Here is a 21,165-nt window from a genome sequence, read left to right as displayed (position 1 = left end):
GCAACTAAATTTCGAAATCAAATTGCATATTCCATTGAAGCTCTTCCTATCTATAATTTCATAAATGTTCCTCTTGGTCTGACACAAAACATTTACATATTTGAATGAGTTTTGAAGTTGTTTGCAGTGGTCCCTGCGGAATCTTGGGGGAACTTGATCTCTTGTATCTAATGGAATGCAATTTCAAAATGATACTGCAAGCGTGGGCAGCCAGTTTTTGTCTGATAACTTTTAGCGTGAGTTGGAATAAAGGATTCAATAAGCCTTTGTACAATTTAGATTAAAGTGTCCTTATGGAGGTTTTTATTTAGCTCTTTCATTTATTGTCTTCCATCACTCAAACACACTTTTTACAGCGTAGTAACATATTTTCTTTGTGAATCTATTGCGATGATTGCATCTAGGTAATCGGATTAGGCGCACTTTCGAAGATGTGTATAATGGCAGGTATAATGGGAGGAATTTAGCTTCTCCTCCCCCCAGTTTGCATAACACAAACAATGACCAACTCCAACGAGAGAGAATCTTTCCTTCGCATTCATCGGCTTTATCATCGCTGAATAATAATAATGTAATAATCTTTATTAGTATAACAAATAGGCTTAAATGAACACTGCAATTAAGTTACTGTGAAAATCCCCTCGTCACCACACTCCACCGCGTCTTTGTGTACACTGAGGGCGATTCAGAATGTCCAATTCACCTAATAAGCACATCTTTCAGGACTTGTGGGAGGAAACCGGAGCACCTGAAGGCATAATAATAATAATAAACCCAAGCAGACACGGGGAGGATGTGCAGACTCTGCACAGACAGTGACCCAAGCTGGGAATTGTACCTGGGTCCCTGGTCCTGTGAAGCAACAGTGCTAACCGCTGTGCTACCATGCTGTCCACTGTCAATATCGAGGGGGTTACCACTGGCCAGAAACTTTATGGATTGAAAACAAAAGTAGCTTGATCAAAAGACGTTGTGGAAAAATATGATACATTCCATCAGGAAGGCTTTGGGGGTTTTGTAAGGAGATGGGGTCCACACTGAGTGAAGTAACGAACTGGGTCTATTTACAACTATATATACAATGCCTGGCAGATCCCCACCAGGTTACTCTCACTTTGAGATCAGCGCCTTACTGGCCGACCTCTTATACATTAGTTATTAGAGATCCCTGCCCCTAGCGGAGGAGCCCGTACTCCGCAAGGAGCATGGGAAAGACGATCATTGCCACTTTATAGGTCCCGTGCGGAGGTGGGGCAGTAAATATCAATATTGAACTGGCATGTTAAATTGCAAAATACAATGTAACCACTGAGCGGTCATGCTAAGAAACTAACCTTTGTTTCCCTTTTGGCAAGCTTATCAAGTAATATTTACTTCATTTGGTTGCAAGATTTAAAAAAAAGTATTAAGTAAGTTCTATGTGAATTTGATTCACACAAAATTACATCCGATCCACATGCAAAAATAACTGACGAACATCATAACCTCCTGGCCAGTCACAGTGGCTGGATGTAAAACCAATGGATGTATTTATGTCGTCTCTCACACTCATCACATACTGAGGCTAAACCTTAATTCCTGGCAACTATATTTTAGCTTTTTGGTAAGCAGTGGGTACTACACCTCCTTCATCGCCAAACCTGCTATAAATATGGCAATCAATGAGGTTGCCCTTCTTTCTTTAGATCTCGATATTATATTGCTCCGAGTCGCCAGGTATCAAATGATACCACCACAAGGTTCAACCGGGTATCGATCAAAGAGCCAAACACCAGTTAGTTCAAGATCAAGGGTACTTTATTTACACACAAGATTAATCATGCAACATTAGCACTACTAGTTAAACTACACCTATCAACTATGACAACCTGTACTTAACGGCAGGCACCCGGCTTAGGTCAGAGGAACAGTGGCCTTTGTTCGAATCTGGATCTATCGGGTCTGGAGAAGTAACTGCTGCTCAGCTGGGCTCATCCGTCTGGTAGCGGGTGTTGAACTTGAACTTGCTTCTGGTGGTGCTGCAATTGGAGGTGGAAGTTGCCGGAGCACCAGGTCCAAGAGAGATCGAACACATGGCGGTCTCTCTCTTTATCTCCGGGTGCTCCGGTTTCCTCACACAGCCCAAAGACGTGCAGGGTAGGTGGATTGGCCATGATAAATTGCCCCGTGTCCAAAAAGGTTAGGAGGGGTTATTGCGTTATGGGGCTAGGGTGGAAGTGAGGGCTTAAGTGGGTCAGTGCAGACTCGATGGGCTGAATGACCTCCTTCTGCACTGTATGTTCTATGTACACCAGCCTACCAGGGCACACCTATTCCTGCCCTCCATCTCCAAACCAAACTAGTCTTCAAAGATAGCACCATGCTGCTGGACCCATGGATCCTCTTGTGTCACTGAATCGGATCAGCACTGTGCCTGGGGTTGGGAGTACAGGGGTCTCCTTCCCCACTGGTTCCACACACCAATGTCTATCTGGACAGCACTGTGCTGTAGGACTCAAGCAATTACTGCAGCAGAGGTCCAAAGTTCAACCTGACATGGATTGTGATGTGGGGGTGGGCAGAAGAAGACAAGGGGGCAATGTGGAAGAAAGGCCTTGCAAGGACGAGGGATAGTGGGGAAGGGTGAGGGCAGGCAGAGGAGCAAGGAGGTGGAGGAAGAGAACAAACAACAGAAGGTAGAGATAAATCGGAAGCACACGGCAGCACGTGCAGCACGATAGCACAAGTGGATAGCACTGTGGCTTCACAGCGCCAGGGTCCCATTTCGATTCCCTGCTGGGTGACTGTCTGTGCGGAGTCTGCATGTTCTCCCCGTGTCTGTGTGGGTTTCCTCCGGGTGGCCGGATTCCTCCCACAGTCCAAAGACGTGCAGGTTAGGTGGATTGGCCATCATAAATTGCCCTTTGTGACCAAAAAGGTGAGGAGGGGTTATTGGGTTACGGGGATAGGGTGGAAGTGAGGGCTTAAGTGGGTTGGTGCAGATTCGATGGGCCGAATGGCCTCCTTCTGCCCTGTATGTTCTGTGTTCACACGCACATGTGAGGGAGGGAAAGTCAAACTCCGTCTTGTAATACAGGTGCAGCACCACCATCTCGACGCTCATGTAAAATAGAGCCTCCCAAAATTGAAGTAAGATCGACTCTGTCTGGGAGGACTATGATTAAGTGTGGGAGGACCACAAAACCGGCCTCTAGGGTTCCTCCTGAAACGTCGATTTGTTGATGCCACTACAGTGGACAGGGCCCCAGTCAATTAGACAACACTCTGAGCCCATTACCCAGGGAACAAGAGCAAGCCAGATTCCTAGTTTCTCACTGTGAAAAGGATCGGCACAACTCAATAGGTCACATAAAAGTTAGCAAAGCTACATAGTGGAAGACAGGAATGCAACCTTGGGGAGTGAAGGTTATAGTGAAGGGGACACAGCTACATCAACTCAGTCATTCATCAGTGAAGAGGAGTCACGGGTTGACAATTAGTGCGATTCATCAGTGGCCAAACGGATTCCAGTCATTCAGACATGAGCAGCCAAATGCTCATAGTTTTGCCACGTTAATGAATGGAGTTCAAAGCCACATTGGTTCAATGAGGTAATTCACATGTTCTCACCCCCACAGGGCTCCAGATGTAAATTCTGCGCAAAGGAGTCCTGGACTCAGTGCTGGAGTCCTGGACTCAGTTCCAGCCTTGTTCACCCTGTGGAATTTACACTTTCTCCCCGTGTCTGTGTGGGTTTCTTCTGGGTGCTCTGGTTTCCTCCCACAACCCAAAGATGTGCAGGTTAGGTGGATTGGCCATGCTAAATTGCCCCTCAGTGTTGGGTCAGTGCAGCCTCAATGGGCCGAATGGCCTCCTTCTGCGCTGTCCCTTTTCAGAGAGGATCCAAAAGTGAGGATCGATCCAATGGTCTGGGGAGCTTTTCTACAAATCCTCATTCCAGAGAAGAGGCGAAGGAGAGAAAGGAGTCTACATGCACAGCTCCCGCAGGAGGCACAGCATCTGCAACAAGGCCACGAGGAGCGTGAGCCTCTACAGGAAGCTGAGGAGCAGAGACTCCGGTTACGGAGATGACCATCAATACCAAAGGTCTGTCATCTATGAATCCCCTTTCTACAAATGAGTGGGAGACCGTGCAGGGCAATCCCGCAATTGTGCAGAGATCTGGTCTGCCATGTATGCCACTTGCTCCAAGATGACCTGGCATCGTGTGAGTTTGGAGGCTTCCTGCCAGTGGCTCTGAAGGTGACAGCAGCATTCAATTTCTTTGCCTCTGGTCTTTTTGGGAAGCAGCTAGGGACCTGTACAGGATTCCTCAGTGAGCAACATATCGGTGCATTCAGGAGGCGACCAATGCCCACCATTATGTAAACTTTATTCTGGACAAGGATAACTAAGCTCAGAGATTCAGGGGTTTTGTGACTATCTCTGGGTTCCGAAGAATGCAAGGAGCAATAGACTACACTCATGTGGCTGAACAGACTCCCTTGCAGCAACCCTTGATCATTCACCACAGGGGCTTCCACTCGGTCAACGTGCAGTTAGTGTGCAACTAGCTTAAGCACATACTGCATGTTTGTGCTCGATTCCCTGGGAGTTGCATTGACTCCTGCATCCTCAGTCAACCCAGGTGCCTGGGATCTTTGAGGGGTCAGAATGTCTGCAGGGTTGGTTTCTGGGGATAAGAGCTACTCAGTGAAACAATGGCTCACGACTCTGGTGCGTTGCCCTCGGACTCCAGCCGAGGAAAGGTACAATGCTGTTCACATCACCACACGCTCTCATAGAGCAGACCATTGGACTGCTGAAGGTACGGTTCAGATGCCTGGACCACTCACGTGGTTCTCTGCAAGACACACTGCCGCATCATTGCAGTTTGCTGTACCCTTCACAATCTGGCTAAGCAGAGAGGTGAGGTCCTGTCCAAGGGTGAACTGGAGGAGGAGGAGGAGAAGCCCTCTTCGTAAAATGGAGATGAGGAGATGCAGGAAACCCTGAGGGACAACATGAGAGGGTGGGAGGTTTGTCCATAATGCCCTCATACCTGAGGGGCAACATGAGAGGGTGGGAGGCATGCCCATAATGCCCTCATAGCTGAGGGGCAACATGAGAGGGTGGGAGGCGTGCCCATAATGCCCTCATAGCTGAGGGGCAACATGAGAGGGTGGGAGGCGTGCCCATAATGCCCTCATAGCTGAGGGGCAACATGAGAGGGTGGGAGGCGTGCCCATAATGCCCTCATAGCTGAGGGGCAACATGAGAGGGTGGGAGGCGTGCCCATAATGCCCTCATAGCTGAGGGGCAACATGAGAGGGTGGGAGGCATGCCCATAATGCCCTCATAGCTGAAAGGTTCCAAGAGGAATATATCTTTAATTTTGTTCATCAGGAGACATCTCCTCCTAGCCTTCCAAGCCATTTTGTGACTTCTGGAGGAATAGCTAAACCTTCACTGAGAGGATGGGTCTTGCATTGTGCCTTGGGCCATAAGTGCTCATAACTCACTGTGGTCAGATTTTAGCTGTGGTCATCAGTGTTCTGGTAATGTGCTCACTCTCTCAACTCAAGTCCAGCAAGGAAATGAAGGTTTCCCACTGTGAGGGAAGTGTGGACCAACCTAGGGCCCCCATCGAAAGTGCATGTCTTAGTTTGGGACGGTTAGGACACTCAGTTACACAGAGAGTAACATATCTGATGAGCCCTGATCAGCCATTGCTCTGCCTTGAGGACTAATGATTGAGAATTCGCATCGTACATGCCAAATAAAGAATTACACACACCTCCCTGACAACACACAGTGGCATTGACGGTGGCATCACAGGAATGTTAATCTTCAAAGGGGACACGCTGAGTGTGAGGATGGCCGAACCTTGGAATAAGAAGATTGCAAAGATTCGAACCAAAATGCTTCCATCTGACTATTGCATTCACACTCCCGTGGAATGGTTTTCAAAATTTTCAAAAAGTGCAATTTATTCACCATGATGGAACATCTATGACCTTGAGGTGACATCAAAACATAACTTTCCTAACCCTACCGTTATGTCTTGGTGCAGCCCCAACATCCACAACAGGGACGGAGGCAGCCTGCTGACTGCTACATCCTGATGTCTGTGATGACCTGGTGAATGTCCTCTTGTGGACTGGGCCATGAAGGGTCTCATTAGGGTGTCCTGCCCAGGGGCAAACGCACTCTCGGTGCCTTGCGCTGCTGGAGTTGGTGCGGGCACAGTCTGAGGGGATTCTGAGCAGCTGCGGACATCTAGGAGTGTCCTGGATCTAGGCCCTAAGGGTGTCCAGCTGACATTCACTCTGTCGGTGCCAGAGGGCTGTGGCAGAGCTCCTGCCGGAGGTGGGGCACCTGGAGAGAGGCTGAGGTGCCTATTCCCCATGTGGCCTACATCCTGATAGTGCCCAGCAGAGCGTGTGACCGAGCGCAAATCTGGTGGGACCTGCTGGACCAAGGTCTCCATGGCGGTTGCCAACTTCCCACGGTGACCTTGAGGTGCACGCATGTCGGAGCCACAACGTCAGGTAGAATTCAAGATCGCAACCCCTCTAGTCTTTGTGTCCAGCCCTGAGTGAAATACCTGACTGACCCGGCCTTTTCTCAATCTAACCTGGTCCGCTACTCTAAGGTGCATCTCCTGCAACATTACCACGTCCGCCTTCAGTCCCTTCAGGTGCGCAAACACACGTCCCCTCGTAGCCGGCCCATTTACCTCTCGAACATTCCAAGTTATCAGTCTAGTTGGGGGGCACAGTGCCCCCCCCTCCGCCGATTAGCCATCCCCTTTCTTGGGCCCGCCTTCAGCCCATGCGCCGCGCCTCCTCCGGCCCCTCCACTGACCTCCTTTCGGTCCCTCAACTTAAGTCCCTCCCTCATCAGCAGAACAACTACCCCCCCTCCCCCAGCAACACCACTCTGAAACCTAACCCATACAATAAACTAAACATATGCACACCCCCCACTGCACTTCCGTGAGCTAGCTCACCCAGCTAGCTTGGTGGCCCCCACCCCCGGTGCCAGCTAATCTCCCACTTATTATTCCCTCACTGCCCCCCGCCCCCCACTCATAAAAACAAATTTCCTCATCTAACAATCCCCACAGGATCACCCAACTGAAAGAAAAACTGAAATCCAAACAAGCACGTCTCCATCCCACAAAAGTGCAAATCAAAGCAAAAAGCATTGCCAACATTCACCAGAAAGAAAACCCAAAAACAAAAACTTTTTTCCCCCTTCTTCAACAGAACTCAAAAACAGAAGAGAAAAACACAAACAAATATAAGCCAAAAAGTTGAATAAAAGTTCTCCGTCCACCACCAGTCCTTTTCTTTTCGCAAAGTCCAGCGCGTCTTCGGGCGACTCAAAATAATGATGCTAGTCCTCGTGTGTGTCCCAGAGACGAGCCGGATACAGCAGCCCAAACTTCACCTGCTGCTTGAAAAAGAGTGACTTAACTTGGTTGCAGCCTGCCCTTTTCCTGGCCACCTCCACACTCAGGCCCTGGATACTGTTGTCCCGTTTACAGCTCCACGTTCGCTTGGCCCACTGAAGAATACATTCCTTATCCGGGAACCTGTCGAATCTCACCACCATTACCCTCGGGGGATTCCCTGTTTGCGGCTTCTTCGCTCTGTACGCCCTGTCCACCTCCAAGGGTTGGGAGAATGTCCCCTCCCCCAGCAGCTTTTCAAACATACCGGCTACCTATGCCCCAGCATCAGCTCCCTCAGACCCCTCCGGGAGCCCGACAATTTGTAATTTCTGTTGACGGGACCTATTCTCTAGGTCCTCCACCTTCTCCAGAAGCCTTTTCTGCTGGTCCCGCAGCATCCCCACCTCCAGCTCCACCGCTGTTTGATGCTCCTCCTGCTCAGCCAGCGCCTTCTCTACTTTCTGGATCGCCCGATCCTGGGCGTTCAATCTGTGCTCCAGCCGATCAATCAACTCTTTTATCGGGTCCAGGCAGTCCCCTTTCTGCTTGGCAAAGCCGTCCTGGATGAGCTGCATCAACTGCTCCGTTGATCGCTGGGCCGACACACTAGGGGTCCGATCCTCCGCCATGTTGTCTCCTGCTGCAGCTTCAGCCCAGCCCGTGCCTGTCTTTTTATTTCTGCCTTTTCGTGCACTTCTGGTTCTTTTCTTCATACACTGATGCGTGGAAACGGTGCCCAGTTACCTCAGCCTTCGAATTTACAGTTTAAAACCAGAAAAAAGTCGGTGGGGAAGGTCCAAAAGTCCGACCCGAGCGGGAGCCACCAAATGTGCGACTTACTCCTTCATAGCCGCCCCCGGAAGTCAACGTCAGGTAAAATTCAGACGGACTCGTCCATCGTGTGCTTTAGTTTGCTGAGTGAGTGTCATATCTCTGCCCATTGTTCCGCTGTCTCCCTTTCCATCGCCACCAGTGAACTGACAGCTGCTTCCAGAGGTTCATCATCATCATACTGGGACTGAGCACATGGCTGGTCTCCACCTTGTCTGTGAAGTGTTCTCCAGAAAGTGTCCCTGAGCCTAACCTTAAACTATGCCTCACTGAGGTGTGTTCTTGCACTGGTGGATCAGCGCTATGGGTGAGTGCTGTGACAGTTCTTCCTGAGACCCCTCATCCTCCGACGTGCTCTGGGGACTGGGAGAGCTGCTGGGCGGACTAGCTGCCCTGCCAAAGGCAGAAGAGCAGTTTTAGTAGATGAGCTGAAGCTAAATCAGAGAACATTGCACTCACTGTGAAATGCAGGATTGGCTGACATGATGGAGCTGCGATCCGTGCTAGGTTGTTTGCGAGAGGCCAAGCTCTGGAATGCCACAACATCGATCCCGATTCTCATCGACAAGTTCTGCTGCAGGCTGTTAGGCTGATTTGATCTCTGCTGTCCCTTCCCAGTCTGGGCTCGTTCTCGCCTGGGACTCGCGCCCGCTCCCAATGTATATTCTCCAGTTTGAAAGAATTGCACCCAGATCAAGGGTGATTAATATGCTAAACAGAAATTGTTTTCTCAGACACTAGATGATTTATTAGCTTGCTTCTGCATCTCTGTTATCTCTTCCAGGCCAACAATCCACTGGGATTTCTGTATGTTCCCCCCACTTGTGCCTCGCAATCTCTCTTTCCTGTTTAAGATGTTTATCTCATCAATGGCTTTGTATGGGCGGGCAAGACCCCGCGAATAAAGAGAGGGATGCTTGAGCGGAGCCGGGGAGAGGGCGGGCTGGCGCTGCCAAACTTCAGTAACTACTATAGGGCCGCAAACATAGCCATGATCAGAAAGTGGGTTGTGGGGAGAGGGTCGGAAAGGACGCATATGCAGGCGGCTTCATGTAAGGGCACCAGCTTAGGTGCGTTGATAACGGCGCCTCTGCCGTTCCCGCCGGCACGGTCCTCCACCAGCCCTGTAGTGGTAGCAGCCCTGAGAGTCTGGGGTCAATGAAGGAGGCATGTGGGAGCAGAGGGAGCATCGGTTTGGTCTCCAATTTGTAATAATCACCGGTTTGCCCTGGGAAATGGACGGGGGGTTGCGGAGATGGCAGAGAGCAGGGATTGAAGGATGGGGGATATGTTTATAGAGGGGAACTTTCCTAGCTTGAGGGAGCTGGAGGAGAAATTTGGATTGGCGACGGGAAACAAATTCAGGTACCTGCAGGTGCAGAACTTCCTACGCAGGCAGGTGTCAACCTTCCCGCTCTTATCACCAAGGGGGATACAGGACAGGGTAGTTTCCAGAGGGTGGGTGGGAGAAGGGAGCATCTTGGACATTTAGAAGGAATTTATGGGGTCAGAGAAGATGCAGACTGGGGAGCTGAAGCGCAAGTGGGAAGAGGAATTGGGAGGGGAGATAGAGGATGGTCTATGGGGGGACGCGTTGAGTAGAGTCAATGCGTCCGCAACATGTGCCAGGCTCAGCCTGATACAATATTTTTAAAATAAATTTAGATTACCCAATTATTTTTTCCAATTAAGGGGCAATTTAACGTGGCCAATCCACCTACTCTGCACATTTTTGGGTTGTGGGGGCGAAACCCACGCAGACACGGAGAGAATGTGCAAACTCCACACGGACAGTGACCCAGAGCCGGGATTGAACCCGGGACCTCAGCGCCGTGAGGCGGTTGTGCTAACCACTAGGCCACCGTGCTGCCCCTGCCTGATACAATTTAAGGTCGTTCACCGGACTCACATGACAGTGGCGCGGCTGAGCAGATTCTTTGGGGTGGAAGACAGGTGTGCAAAATGCACTAGGAGGACCAGCGAAGCATGTCCACATGTTCTGGGCATGTCCGAAGCTTCGGGGATTTTGGCAGGGGTTTGCAGATGTCATGTCCATGGTGTTAAAAACAAGGGTGGCGCTGAGTCCAGAGGTGACGATTTTCAGGGTGTCGGAAGATCCATGAATGCAGGAGGAGAAAGAGACAGACGGACTGGCCTTTTCTTCCCTGTTAGCCCGGAGACGGATACTATTAGCTTGGAGGGACTCAAAGCCCCCGAAGTTGGAGACCTGGCTATCGGACATGGCTAGCTTTCTCTGTCAGGAGAAAATCAAGTTCGCCTTGAGAGGGTCACTGTTAGGGTTCACCCGGAGGTGGCAACCGTTCGTCGACTTCTTTGCGGAAAATTGATCTTCAGCAGAAGGGGAGGGGTTAGTTTAGCTTAGAGTAGGGGGGTAATAAAGGTGGGACCTATAAGGGAGGAAGACGCCTTTTGCATTATGTTTATAGATTCATGTATGTTCTTTATTTCGGAAAACCAAAAAATACCTCAATAAAATGTTTATTTAAAAAAAAAGATGTTTATCTCAGTTTTAGATCATTTGTCCTAATTTCTCCTTGTGTGGCTCTGTCAAATTTTATTTGATAGCACTCTGGCAAAGTGCCTCTATGCCAGAGGCCCTATATAAATGCAAGTTGTGCTGTCTGGATTATCGGTGCACACCTCTCAGCCACTGTGTCGAAAGCCCCTTGATCTTTGGCTTTGATGCGGAAAATAAGAGGAGATGCTCAGATTCTTCGAAGGCAGTTGCTTAACAAAGCGCTGCAGAAAGGTAGGATACTGTAGGGAGAGGAAGTTCATCCCTGAACTTGAGGACAGAATGCAGAAGAGTTACCAGGGTCAATATTGATATGCCTTGGGCCATTTGTTGGGCATAAGACGGGTGCAATGAATACCAATTTCTGTCGAGAAAATTCTGTTCCTGGAACTGTATTGGCAACATGGCCACCATTCCAATATTTTTGGCATTGTTGACTGCAGCCTCCAAGCAGGAGTGGATTGAGAAATATGCATAAAAGGCTCTGTTTTAATACTATGAATATAGGAATAGGAGTAGACCATTTAACCTCTCAATGATATTCCATCACTCAGTCAGCTATCGTCGGACGATTTGCGACCTAACTCCATATGCACAGCTAATTTTCTGAAGCTTGTGACAAACTAACCAAAGCAATAATTTGGGTGGCACGGTGGCGTAGTTGTGAGCACTGCTGCCTCACAGTACCAGGGTCCCAGGTTCGATTCCCAGTTGGGTCACTGTCTGTGCGGAGTCTGCACGTTCTCCGTGGGTCTTCTCTGGTTTCCACCACACAGTCCAAAGACATGCAGGTTTAGATGGATTGGCCATGCTAAATTTCCCCTAAGTGTCCAAAAGGTTAGGTGGGGCTACTGGGGTATGAGGATAAGGTGGGGACATGGGGCTCCTTCAATGGTTGGTACAGACTTGATGGGCCCAATGGCCTCCTTCTGCACAGTAGTGATTCTATGTGCTGGACCACATGCCTTCCCTCTTCAAAGATTCAATCCTCAACAAGGCAGGGGGGGAGGGAAGAATTCATAAATAGTTACAACTGTGAAATATTCGACACTAGGGAACCGAAGCCAACTCGGAGAAGTCCCCACGTTGTCGTTTTGTAACCATAAGGCTGGGCAGATACTTTACCTACTGCTGCCTGAGCTTTATAACTTTGCTTTCCTGCCTTAAAATGCATTTATTTTATAAAGGCTCCATGGAGACCATTGTAATTGGTTATAGACTGCCATCATACATCACACCGTTGCACGCATTCTCCTTTCAAAATCTGGACATAACGATGAGAGGACAGAAATTGATAGCGCTTGTCAAATGGAAAGGTTCTGTGTCCAGTATTAACGAAGCACAGTCTTTGGAAAATGCATGCCTGCAAACCTTTAATTGTCACACACTGACGCAAAGATATGATAGCCACTGAAACATGAAACCGCTGCATCTATCATTCGGATCAGTTTTGTCTGATACCACCACCCCAGAAGCAGCTGGCTCTTCATCCTCCCTGGGGGCTTGTACTGTGTTCTTTTAACTAGGCCACAGTGAGCATAAAAATGCATCTTGTTCTGCTGGGAACTTCAAACAGATTGTATAATTTCCCTCATGGAAGAATTTGGGACAAGGATTGAAGTACTTTGGCTGCTGGAAAAGCAGAGGAAGGCTAGCCTCTGTTTTTACTGGGTTGGGCACAGTAAGAACAGTAAGAAGTCTCACAACAGTAAGAAGTCTCACAACACCAGGTCACTTCACCTGATGACGGAGCAGCGCTCCGAAAGCTTGTGATTTCAAATAAACCTGTTGGACTTGAATCTGGTGCTGTGAGACTTCTTCCTGTTTTTATTTTGCCACTGCTGTTTGAGTTATTCATTTTTGAACAGTTGTGTGAAAATACACTTTGCATTTATTCCCCTTGGGGTGATGGCACAATGTGACCATGCCTACTGTCAGCGGCCCTCTGCACAATTTACACTTACTGAGCAGTTGCCATTTCAGTGTCAAAGGACGGATACTGGGAGGCTGAAGGAACCCTTCATTTGGATCTGCGCACATGCTCAGCACACAAGACGTGAGGAGGTGTCTGCAAATGTCATTGCTATGGCAACAGAGATCTAAGGGGAACCTGTGCTCCATTTACTCTGCTCTGCCTCTGAATTAGCTCTGACATTAAAATGTAGCCCTGTTGGGCACCTCATGCCAGGATGCATTGCAAGTCTCAATTTGCTTAGTTTGTACTGAGCGGAGGCAGCGTTTCTGCGAGATGCCTTGTTCATGTTAGCTTTAAGTGGACATGGTAAGGGTTGTTAGGAGATGACTCTGGAGATAATGGGGCTCGATGTGGGATATCTGAGACACTGGCTATAAATGCCCACAAAGGGCAAGTAGATTATCAGAAAATCTCCAAAGCTTCAGGTGGGCAGGCATGGGATGCTGTCCATATCCGTGGTCAACTCCGGAACTATTTAAACATCCAGACTGATCAATTCCAGAGTTCTTCCGAATGATCTGAATTTGCATATTTACAACCTGGATGCCAACTTTATGGCTGGTTCAGGTAGATGTCACTCAGGTATGTCTTTAACGAGCAAGATGTTTGCAGCTCTAAACATTTTGGAGTGGTTTAGAAAAGAGCACTGATGAATTGGAATCTGAAGCAGAAGTTCAGGTCCATATGATCATGTGTCTCAGTCAAAGTTGCTCCAACCTTTCAGTTGCATATTAGTCCTATTGTCAACCGTAGGGGTGCACAGACAAGGGGGAGTGAATCTGTCTTCAATTGATGACCCACACATGGAATTCAAGCTGGATCAAAGATAGATTTGCTGGGTAGGTGCTTTGTATTTGTTGGCTATATTTTAAGAAACAAGGGGTGGGATTTTCCGACCCCCCGCCAGGTCGGAGCATCGCCCGGGGCCGGCACCAATCACGCCCCCGCCGTGTCCCGAATTCTCCGCCCACCGAGATTTGGCAGGGGCGGGAATCGCGCCACGCCGGTTGGCATGCCCCCCGCGCCGATCGGCGGGCCCCACGTGGTGATTCTCCGGCCCGCGATGGGCCGAAGTCCTGCCGCTGACAGGCCTATCCCGCCGGCATGGATTAAACCACCTACCTGACCGGCGGGATTGGCGGCGCGGGCGGGCGCCGGGGCCCTGGGGGAGGGGGTGCGTGGGGCGATCCGACCCCGGGGGGGGGAGTGAAACTCTGTATCAGCATTTGGAAGTGATCGGCAGTTAGGCCTGTGTCGTAGGGGCACTCTTTCTCTTCCGCCTTCGCCATGGTCTTCACCATGGTGGAGGCGGAAGAGACCCCCCTCCCCTGCGTTTGCGCCGGTATGACGTCAGCAGCCGCTGACGCTCCAGCGCATGCACGGACTTACGCCGGCCGGTGAAGTCCTTTCGGCCCCAGCTGGCGTGGCACCAAAGGCCATCCACGCCATCCGGCGGAGTTGGAACCACTCTGGTGCGGGCCTAGCCCCTCAATGTGAGGGCTTGGCCCCTAAAGGTGCAGAGACTTCCGCACCTTCGGGGCGGCCCAACGCCGATGTGGTTCACGCCTCTCCAACTCGCCAGGAACCCCCGCCATGCCGGGTAGGGGAGAATCCCGGCCCTTGAGTGGGATTCTCTGGTTGCCGATACCGAAATCGTGTTCGGCCGGGGAATCAAATTTCCCGATCAAATCGGGGGCGCTGCCGTTTTCGCAATGTGCCGTTGCCTGAAGCCCAGCCCCTGATGCTCCGCCCCCGGCCAGCCGAGATCTCACCCATCAGGAACTTGGTGTGGCGGCTGCAGACTCAGTCCAGCTCTGCCACAGACAGGGGAGGGCCGATCCGCGGGCATGAGGGACTTTATCAGGGGCTGGGGGCACTGTAGGGGGGTGGTCTGAGGCACGTGGCCAAAAGGGGGGGCACTATTTTGCAGGACGGGTACGCGAGCGGCTGACGCCATGATGCACTGCAAGGCCGCTGCAGGCCACCGTTGTGTGTGTGCGCGGCCATGGAGCCGGCAATTATCCGGGCCGTATCGGCAGCTAGAGCTGGGTGCTCTATGCTGCCGACATGCTAGCCCCCAGCTACACAGAGGATTGGTGGCCATTTTGCACAGAATGTTCAGGCGGGAAACACCAGCGTTCCCATGCCGGCTTGAGGACATAGCCTCAGAATCGGAGAATCCAGCCCGTTATATTTTGCAGTGGGATCAGGTTTGTAAATGTTTGCCAGTTTGTATTTTCAATGTCATATTCTCTTATTGTTTATGACAATATGACTAGGGAAAAATAGCATTATTGTGGCAAGGTTACAACATCATTACATTCAAAAATTGCTTCTGGAATAAGGCAGCCCTGCGTTTCAGTGCCAATGCTGGAGTTTCCTTGATGACTCAGATAATTTGTGGCTGAGACGGGCAGACCAAGAAGGCCTAAGGTTTAATGCTGGCCTTACTAACCTCAGCCTGTCAGTAGGAGGCCAACCAGGGATGAAAGTGTCCCTGGATTGAGCTGGAAATTCAGTCAGAAATCCCACTCCTGAATGTTATCCGGTGATTCGATGTGTGTGAATATCATAAGAGGGCTGCGTCGTACTAGACTGTGAAGAACCCCCACCCTCCCCTTCCCATAATCCAATGATCCATTGATACTCATGGCTCCTGTGAGCAATGCCTACCTTGCCCATGCTGCTGGGTCACCGACATCCGTCCAATTGGACCCCAAGAAAGAGTCAACACCTCTAGTAGAGGGGTGGCAGGAAATCAATTCGAAAGCAGGATAAGAAGAAGAATTCCTCGAAGGAATACGCTCAACAGAATCCAACTAGGAATTAGCTGGTGGATGATTGTGATTACAACAGCCTTATTGTGTGCTTCCACAAGATGTGTAATAGAGTGCTTTAATTTCACAGACACCACAAGTTACTTTAAGCTATTGTTAATTATATCACAGTCAACCTTTCTGCTCGCCACTCCTCATTAATGCAGTGGTAATGAAGTGCCTCAATGACTTACCACCATTGTACTGCACCGAATGCTACCATGGCAGGTGCGTTTTAAGATCAATGGTATTGTGCAGCTACATTTGTACTGTTCAATGGTATTTCTGCTGTTGGAGGAAAAGGAGTTTGCACATCTATTCTCCAGTGCTGCACAGTGCTGGGTTCACAAGCTCTGCCCTCATCATTCAAACTTTACCAGAGGCAATCAGATCCTTTAAAAAGTCCCAGCCTGAGCACTTGGCACGTCTTAGCATTCAAGGCTATGGGCCAAGTGCTGGCAAATGGGATTAGGATTGGCAGATCGGGTGCCTTTCATGTGGCGGTGCAGACTCGATGGGCCAAAGGGCCTTTTTCTGTGATTCTGTGAAATCAGATGGTGGAGGCTTGTTACCCTTTGAAACTGAAGAGAGCTGCAATCCGTAACATGACAGCAGAGACTTAAGTTTGGAAGTTTTTATTGCTTTTGTTTTGCCGCGTTTATAGTGCTGACTTTCTTTGATTTGAGTGCCTGTTTTAGCCAGATTGCAGGTTATTAGTCAAATAAATGCGTGTGGTTTCCATTTCCTGTACTCCTGTTAAGCTTCCTTAAGGTAGTGAGTATTTAAATATAAAATGGAACCACCAAGGACAATGAACAAAGATTTTCTTCTTTGTGATGGCAAGTGCTCTTAGGCAAACATTAAATTGTTTGAAGATGCAGCCAATTGGATTGATGAAGGGAATGCGGTAGATGTCGATTTTCGGAAAGTGTTCGATCAGATGTCTCAGAAGGTTCGTCACAAATGTTCAGGAGTTTGGCATAAGAAAAAACACATAGCGACATGGAGACAAAACTAAAAGATTATGTATAAAAGGGGTAAGCTCAACTTTCGGTGGCAGTACAAATGGGGCAATGTCAGATCGCCCCTCTCCCTTTCACCCCTATTCTCACTACGAGGGGGGAAAAAAGCTAAAATTACCACCAATGCACATCGCTTTGATTGTGGTAGGGATAAGTGTGGTGTATCCTCCCAGGATCAGCGTTACACTGTTCATTCCTGTTCCATATATGCATGCATATCCAAGTTGATCTCTTTGACACTGCGTGAGGGAGTCAAGGTCAAGTCCAGTCTTTGAATGAAGTGAAACAATTACAAAGTAGACCAAAATAAATGAGGAGCTAGTCAAAAGAACAGATGATTTGAGAGCACATGGTCAGAGTGGTCAGATGGAAGAAGCTGCCAGAATGAGGTAATACTGTGGTGTAGCCCACTGGCTTTCTATATCTGGAGCTGACGCAGGTTCACATCTGAATTCCACACCGGTGGAGGTGCTGGGTTCAGCCGCACCATCTGGAGAAGCCTCCAGAGGAAAGTAAGTGTTTCCACTGAAGACGCGGGAGAAATCATAGCGTTAGAGTGGGAGAGAGGGAGAAACTACCAGATCGCTTCCAAATGCTGATACAGAGTGGCATTTAAAAAGATCACACAGCTCTGAAAGGAAGCAAGGGAAAATACCTGCAACCTTTAACGAGAGACAAAAACAAATTGAAGTTGCTTTCAATTTGTGTGCTGGTTGGCGGCAGGCAAGCGGAATGTGGGGTGGCAGCCAATTCGTTTTAGAATTTGTTTGAATGTTGTCATTTAATATCGTCTGGACCGAAAGAAAATGCTTTTGGAAAGGATTTGATTTTACCATTACAGGTTCCTGTGCTGCACAGCAGGCATGGGTTGTCAAGCAAGAATCTCTGGGTGATTATGCAGTAGTAGTTAATTTATCCTTCCAGATTTTTCTTTATTTGCTGAATTTGATGCTCTTTGATATGGAAATACTTCAACTGGAAGCAGATCCGCAAAATCTTGGATCTTGTGGTAATTTGAAATTACCCCGTTTATATTTCACTGTTGCATAACTGCACATGCACAGCATATGGCTTCATTTAGATTACAAAGGGATGGTGCACTCAGGTTAATGATGGGAGAGAGGCATTCGGAGGTATTTAGAGGCTGCAGTGTTCCAACATATCAGTAAGTTTCTAAGATATAATAGCAAACATTGAGAATCATGTGGACTCTGGATTAGAGTGTAAAAACGATTGAATATGAATCATCCTCCAATTATCTATTTCTCCCCTAGTGCAGTGAAATTGTAGTGTGTGACGCTGCCAATATGAAGATGTGCCTCGGAAATTCACCTGTCCGCTATTTTAACTTTTCGGAGCAACTTCCAGGGTTAGGCCTTTCAACGGCTGTATACATGAGGGTGCGGTGGCACAGTGGTTAGCACTTCTGCCTCACATCGCCAGGGACCTGGGTTTGATTCCAGCCTTGGATGGCTGTCTGCGTGGAGTTTGCATGTTCTCCCCGTGTCTGTGTGGGTTTCCTCCCGGGTGCTCCGGTTTCCTCCCACAGTCCAAAGATGTGCAAGTTAGGTGAAATGGTCATGATAAATTGCCCCTTAGTGTCCAAAGATGTGTACGTTAGGTTACAGGGTTATGAAGATTGTGAAGGGGACTATAAGTGACCCCAAATAATTTTCAGGTTGCATCCTGCCTGTTTATGCCAGATAACTGTTGGGTAAGTGCCAGCATGCTGTAATGTAAACGTACTCGGCACAGCAAGGGTTAACGTGGGACTGAAGTATAGCACGGTATAATGTATAGAGTCAACCCTGGGAGAGAGCAGGCTTGAAACAGAACACCAAGTAAGCACCCTGCTTGCAACGCAGTAGCAACATCATGCATGACCATAATTTGGATCTGTGATTAGTTAAAGATTGGTTAAAACAAATTGTGTTTCAACATAAAAGGCTCAAACTCTCATCATCAAGCCATCATCGTGCTCCATATCATAACCTGGTGTCCAGCGATGGTACCGGCGGTGATGGCCAATGGCAATACTACCATGGTGATCGGCTGTGATCATCAATAGCAATCCAAAAGGTGGCAGCTAAATGCATGAACCCAGAACGCTATCCCAAGTTATGAATAACTGAAGTAAAATTAAAGAGACGTGCCCTTCAGATGAAAAATTGCAAGACCCCTAAGTGAGAGACCAGCAAGATAGGTGAGCAAAAATAAGCTGTCCTTACATTTTAGAATAGGTGGTAGCCCCAAGGCTTAGGATACAGATGGCTGCAATAGGGCAATAGAAGTCTAGATAGAGGGAACGTGTAGAGGAGATTTCCACTCGCAGGAAAAACTAGAACCCGAGGGCACAGGCTCAGACTGAAGGGACGATCCTTTAAAACAGAGGTGAGATTGTAGGGGCTCGGCTAAATCGCTGGCTTTTAAAGCAGGCCAGCAGCATGGTTCAATTCCCGTACCAGCCTCCCCGAACAGGTGCCGGAATGTGGCGACTAGGGGCTTTTCACAGTAACTTCATTGAAGCCTACTCGTGACAATAAGCGATTTTCATTTCATTTCATTTTTCAGAAGGAATTTCTTCAGCCAGAGGGTGGTGAATCTGTGGAGCTCATTGCCGCAGGAGGCTGTGGAGTCCAAGTCACTGGTCTTTAAGACAGAGATAGATAGATTTAATAAGGGAATCCGGGGTTCCAGGGAGAAGGCAGGAGAATGGGAATGAGAAATATATCAGCTATGATTCAATGATGGGCCGATGGGCTAATTCTGCTCCTATGTCTTATGGTCTAATTATAAAGTTTTGAAAAAAGGCTGGCAGAGTTAAATACAGAAACCTGCAATGCCTAGTACAAGAAAGAAAAAAATAACCTGCAGAGTATTAAAAATAGAAGAGAATCTGCAGAGTTTGAACACCAATATCCTGCAGTGGCTCTCCTTCTGAAAAGGAAAAGTTTTAAAAGTTTGGTAGCTCAACAAGAAAGAGCCTGACAAATTTGTAGAAGCACGGGAAATCAAAGACAAAAGAAACCAACAGCTATGAGAACATGCCTGCTGAAACCCCCACAGGGCAGAATTCAACCTGATGTCGACTTTCGGAGCCCAGAGGGGATCTCTTTGCAGCCATTTTTCTGAAAGTTTAAAACTAAGAGGCTGACAACCACCAAGATCCCAGAAAAGCACGGGAAAAAAAACAAACGCAGAATAGCTGACAGCTCTGACAGCCCGAGAGGAAAAAAAAATGGTGACTGTTCTAAAGTGGTAGACAATCTAAAGTGGCAAGTACAAGCAAAAGGAGACTAGCCATGGACAGGAAATTGGAAGAGAGACTCCAGACAGAGGACAACTCCGCCGAGGGCAGCCATAAAACTCGGAGAGAGGGCAACTCCGCCGAGGACAGCCAAAGACCCACGAGGTAGGGCAACTCTGCCAAGTGAAGCCAGGGAACCCTGAGGGAGGACAACTTCATCGAAGACAGCCAGAGACCCTGAGGGAGGGCAACTTAACTGAGGGCAGCCAGAGACCCCGACGGAGGGCAACTTCATCGAGGGCAGCCAGAGACCCCGAGAGAAGGCAACTTCACTGAGGGCAGCCAGAAACCCTGAGGGAAGGCAACTTCACTGAGGGCAGCCATAGACCCCGAGGGAAGGCAACTTCACTGAGGGCAGCCAGAAACCCTGAGGGAGGACAACTTCACTGAGGGCAGCCAGAAACCCCGGGGGAGGACAACTTCACCGAGGGCAGCCACAGACCCCGAGGGAGGACAACTTCACTGAGGGCAGCCAGAGACCCCGGGGGAGGGCAACTTCACTGAGGGCAGCCAGAGTCCCCGGGGGAAGGCAACTTCATCGAGGGCAGCCACAGACCCCGGGGGAGGACAACTTCACTGAGGGCAGCCAGAGACCCCGAGGGAGGACAACTTCACTGAGGGCAGTCAGAAATCCTGAGAGAAGGCAACTTCATCGAGGGCAGCCATAGACCCCGGGGGAGGGCAACTTCACCGAGGGCAGCCACAGACCCCGAGGGAGGACAACTTCACCGAGGGCAGCCAGAGACCCCGAGGGAAGGCAACTTTACTGAGGGCAGCCAGAGACCCCGAGGGAGGACAACTTCACTGAGGGCAGTCAGAAATCCTGAGGGAGGGCAACTTCACTGAGGGCAGCCAGAGACCCCGAGGGAGGACAACTTCACTGAGGGCAGCCAGAGACCCTGAGGGAGGGCAACTTAACTGAGGGCAGCCAGAGACCCCGACGGAGGGCAACTTCATCGAGGGCAGCCAGAGACCCCGAGAGAAGGCAACTTCACTGAGGGCAGCCAGAAACCCTGAGGGAAGGCAACTTCACTGAGGGCAGCCATAGACCCCGAGGGAAGGCAACTTCACTGAGGGCAGCCAGAAATCCTGAGGGAGGGCAACTTCACTGAGGGCAGCCAGAAACCCCGAGGGAGGACAACTTCACTGAGGGCAGCCAGAAACCCCGGGGGAGGGCAACTTCACCGAGGGCAGCCAGAGACCCTGAGGGAGGACAACTTCACCGAGGGCAGCCACAGAC

General features: G+C 49.4%; 1 protein-coding gene across 2 annotated transcripts in view; it reads left to right on the top strand.

Annotated features, from left to right (window-relative positions):
• LOC119951867 (sodium/potassium/calcium exchanger 4-like) overlaps nucleotides 1-21,165 on the top strand; it is a 295,680-nt gene that overhangs the window by 12,635 nt on the left and 261,880 nt on the right. Inside the window, exon 1 of one of the 2 annotated variants that reach the window (XM_038775240.1) lies at nucleotides 13,284-13,362. The exons of the other annotated variant lie outside the window; for it this stretch is intronic. Within the exon in view, the coding sequence (XP_038631168.1) occupies nucleotides 13,335-13,362 (28 nt within the window). The 5' untranslated portion in view covers nucleotides 13,284-13,334. Of the gene's footprint in view, nucleotides 1-13,283; nucleotides 13,363-21,165 lie in introns of those variants that run through there. 2 annotated transcript variants of the gene reach the window in all.

This window comes from Scyliorhinus canicula, chromosome 2, assembly GCF_902713615.1.
Source record: "Scyliorhinus canicula chromosome 2, sScyCan1.1, whole genome shotgun sequence".
NCBI classification, from domain to species: Eukaryota; Metazoa; Chordata; class Chondrichthyes; order Carcharhiniformes; family Scyliorhinidae; genus Scyliorhinus; species Scyliorhinus canicula.
The sequence above is the reverse complement of the archived record's forward strand: the minus strand, read 5'-3'. Positions and strand labels throughout refer to the sequence as shown.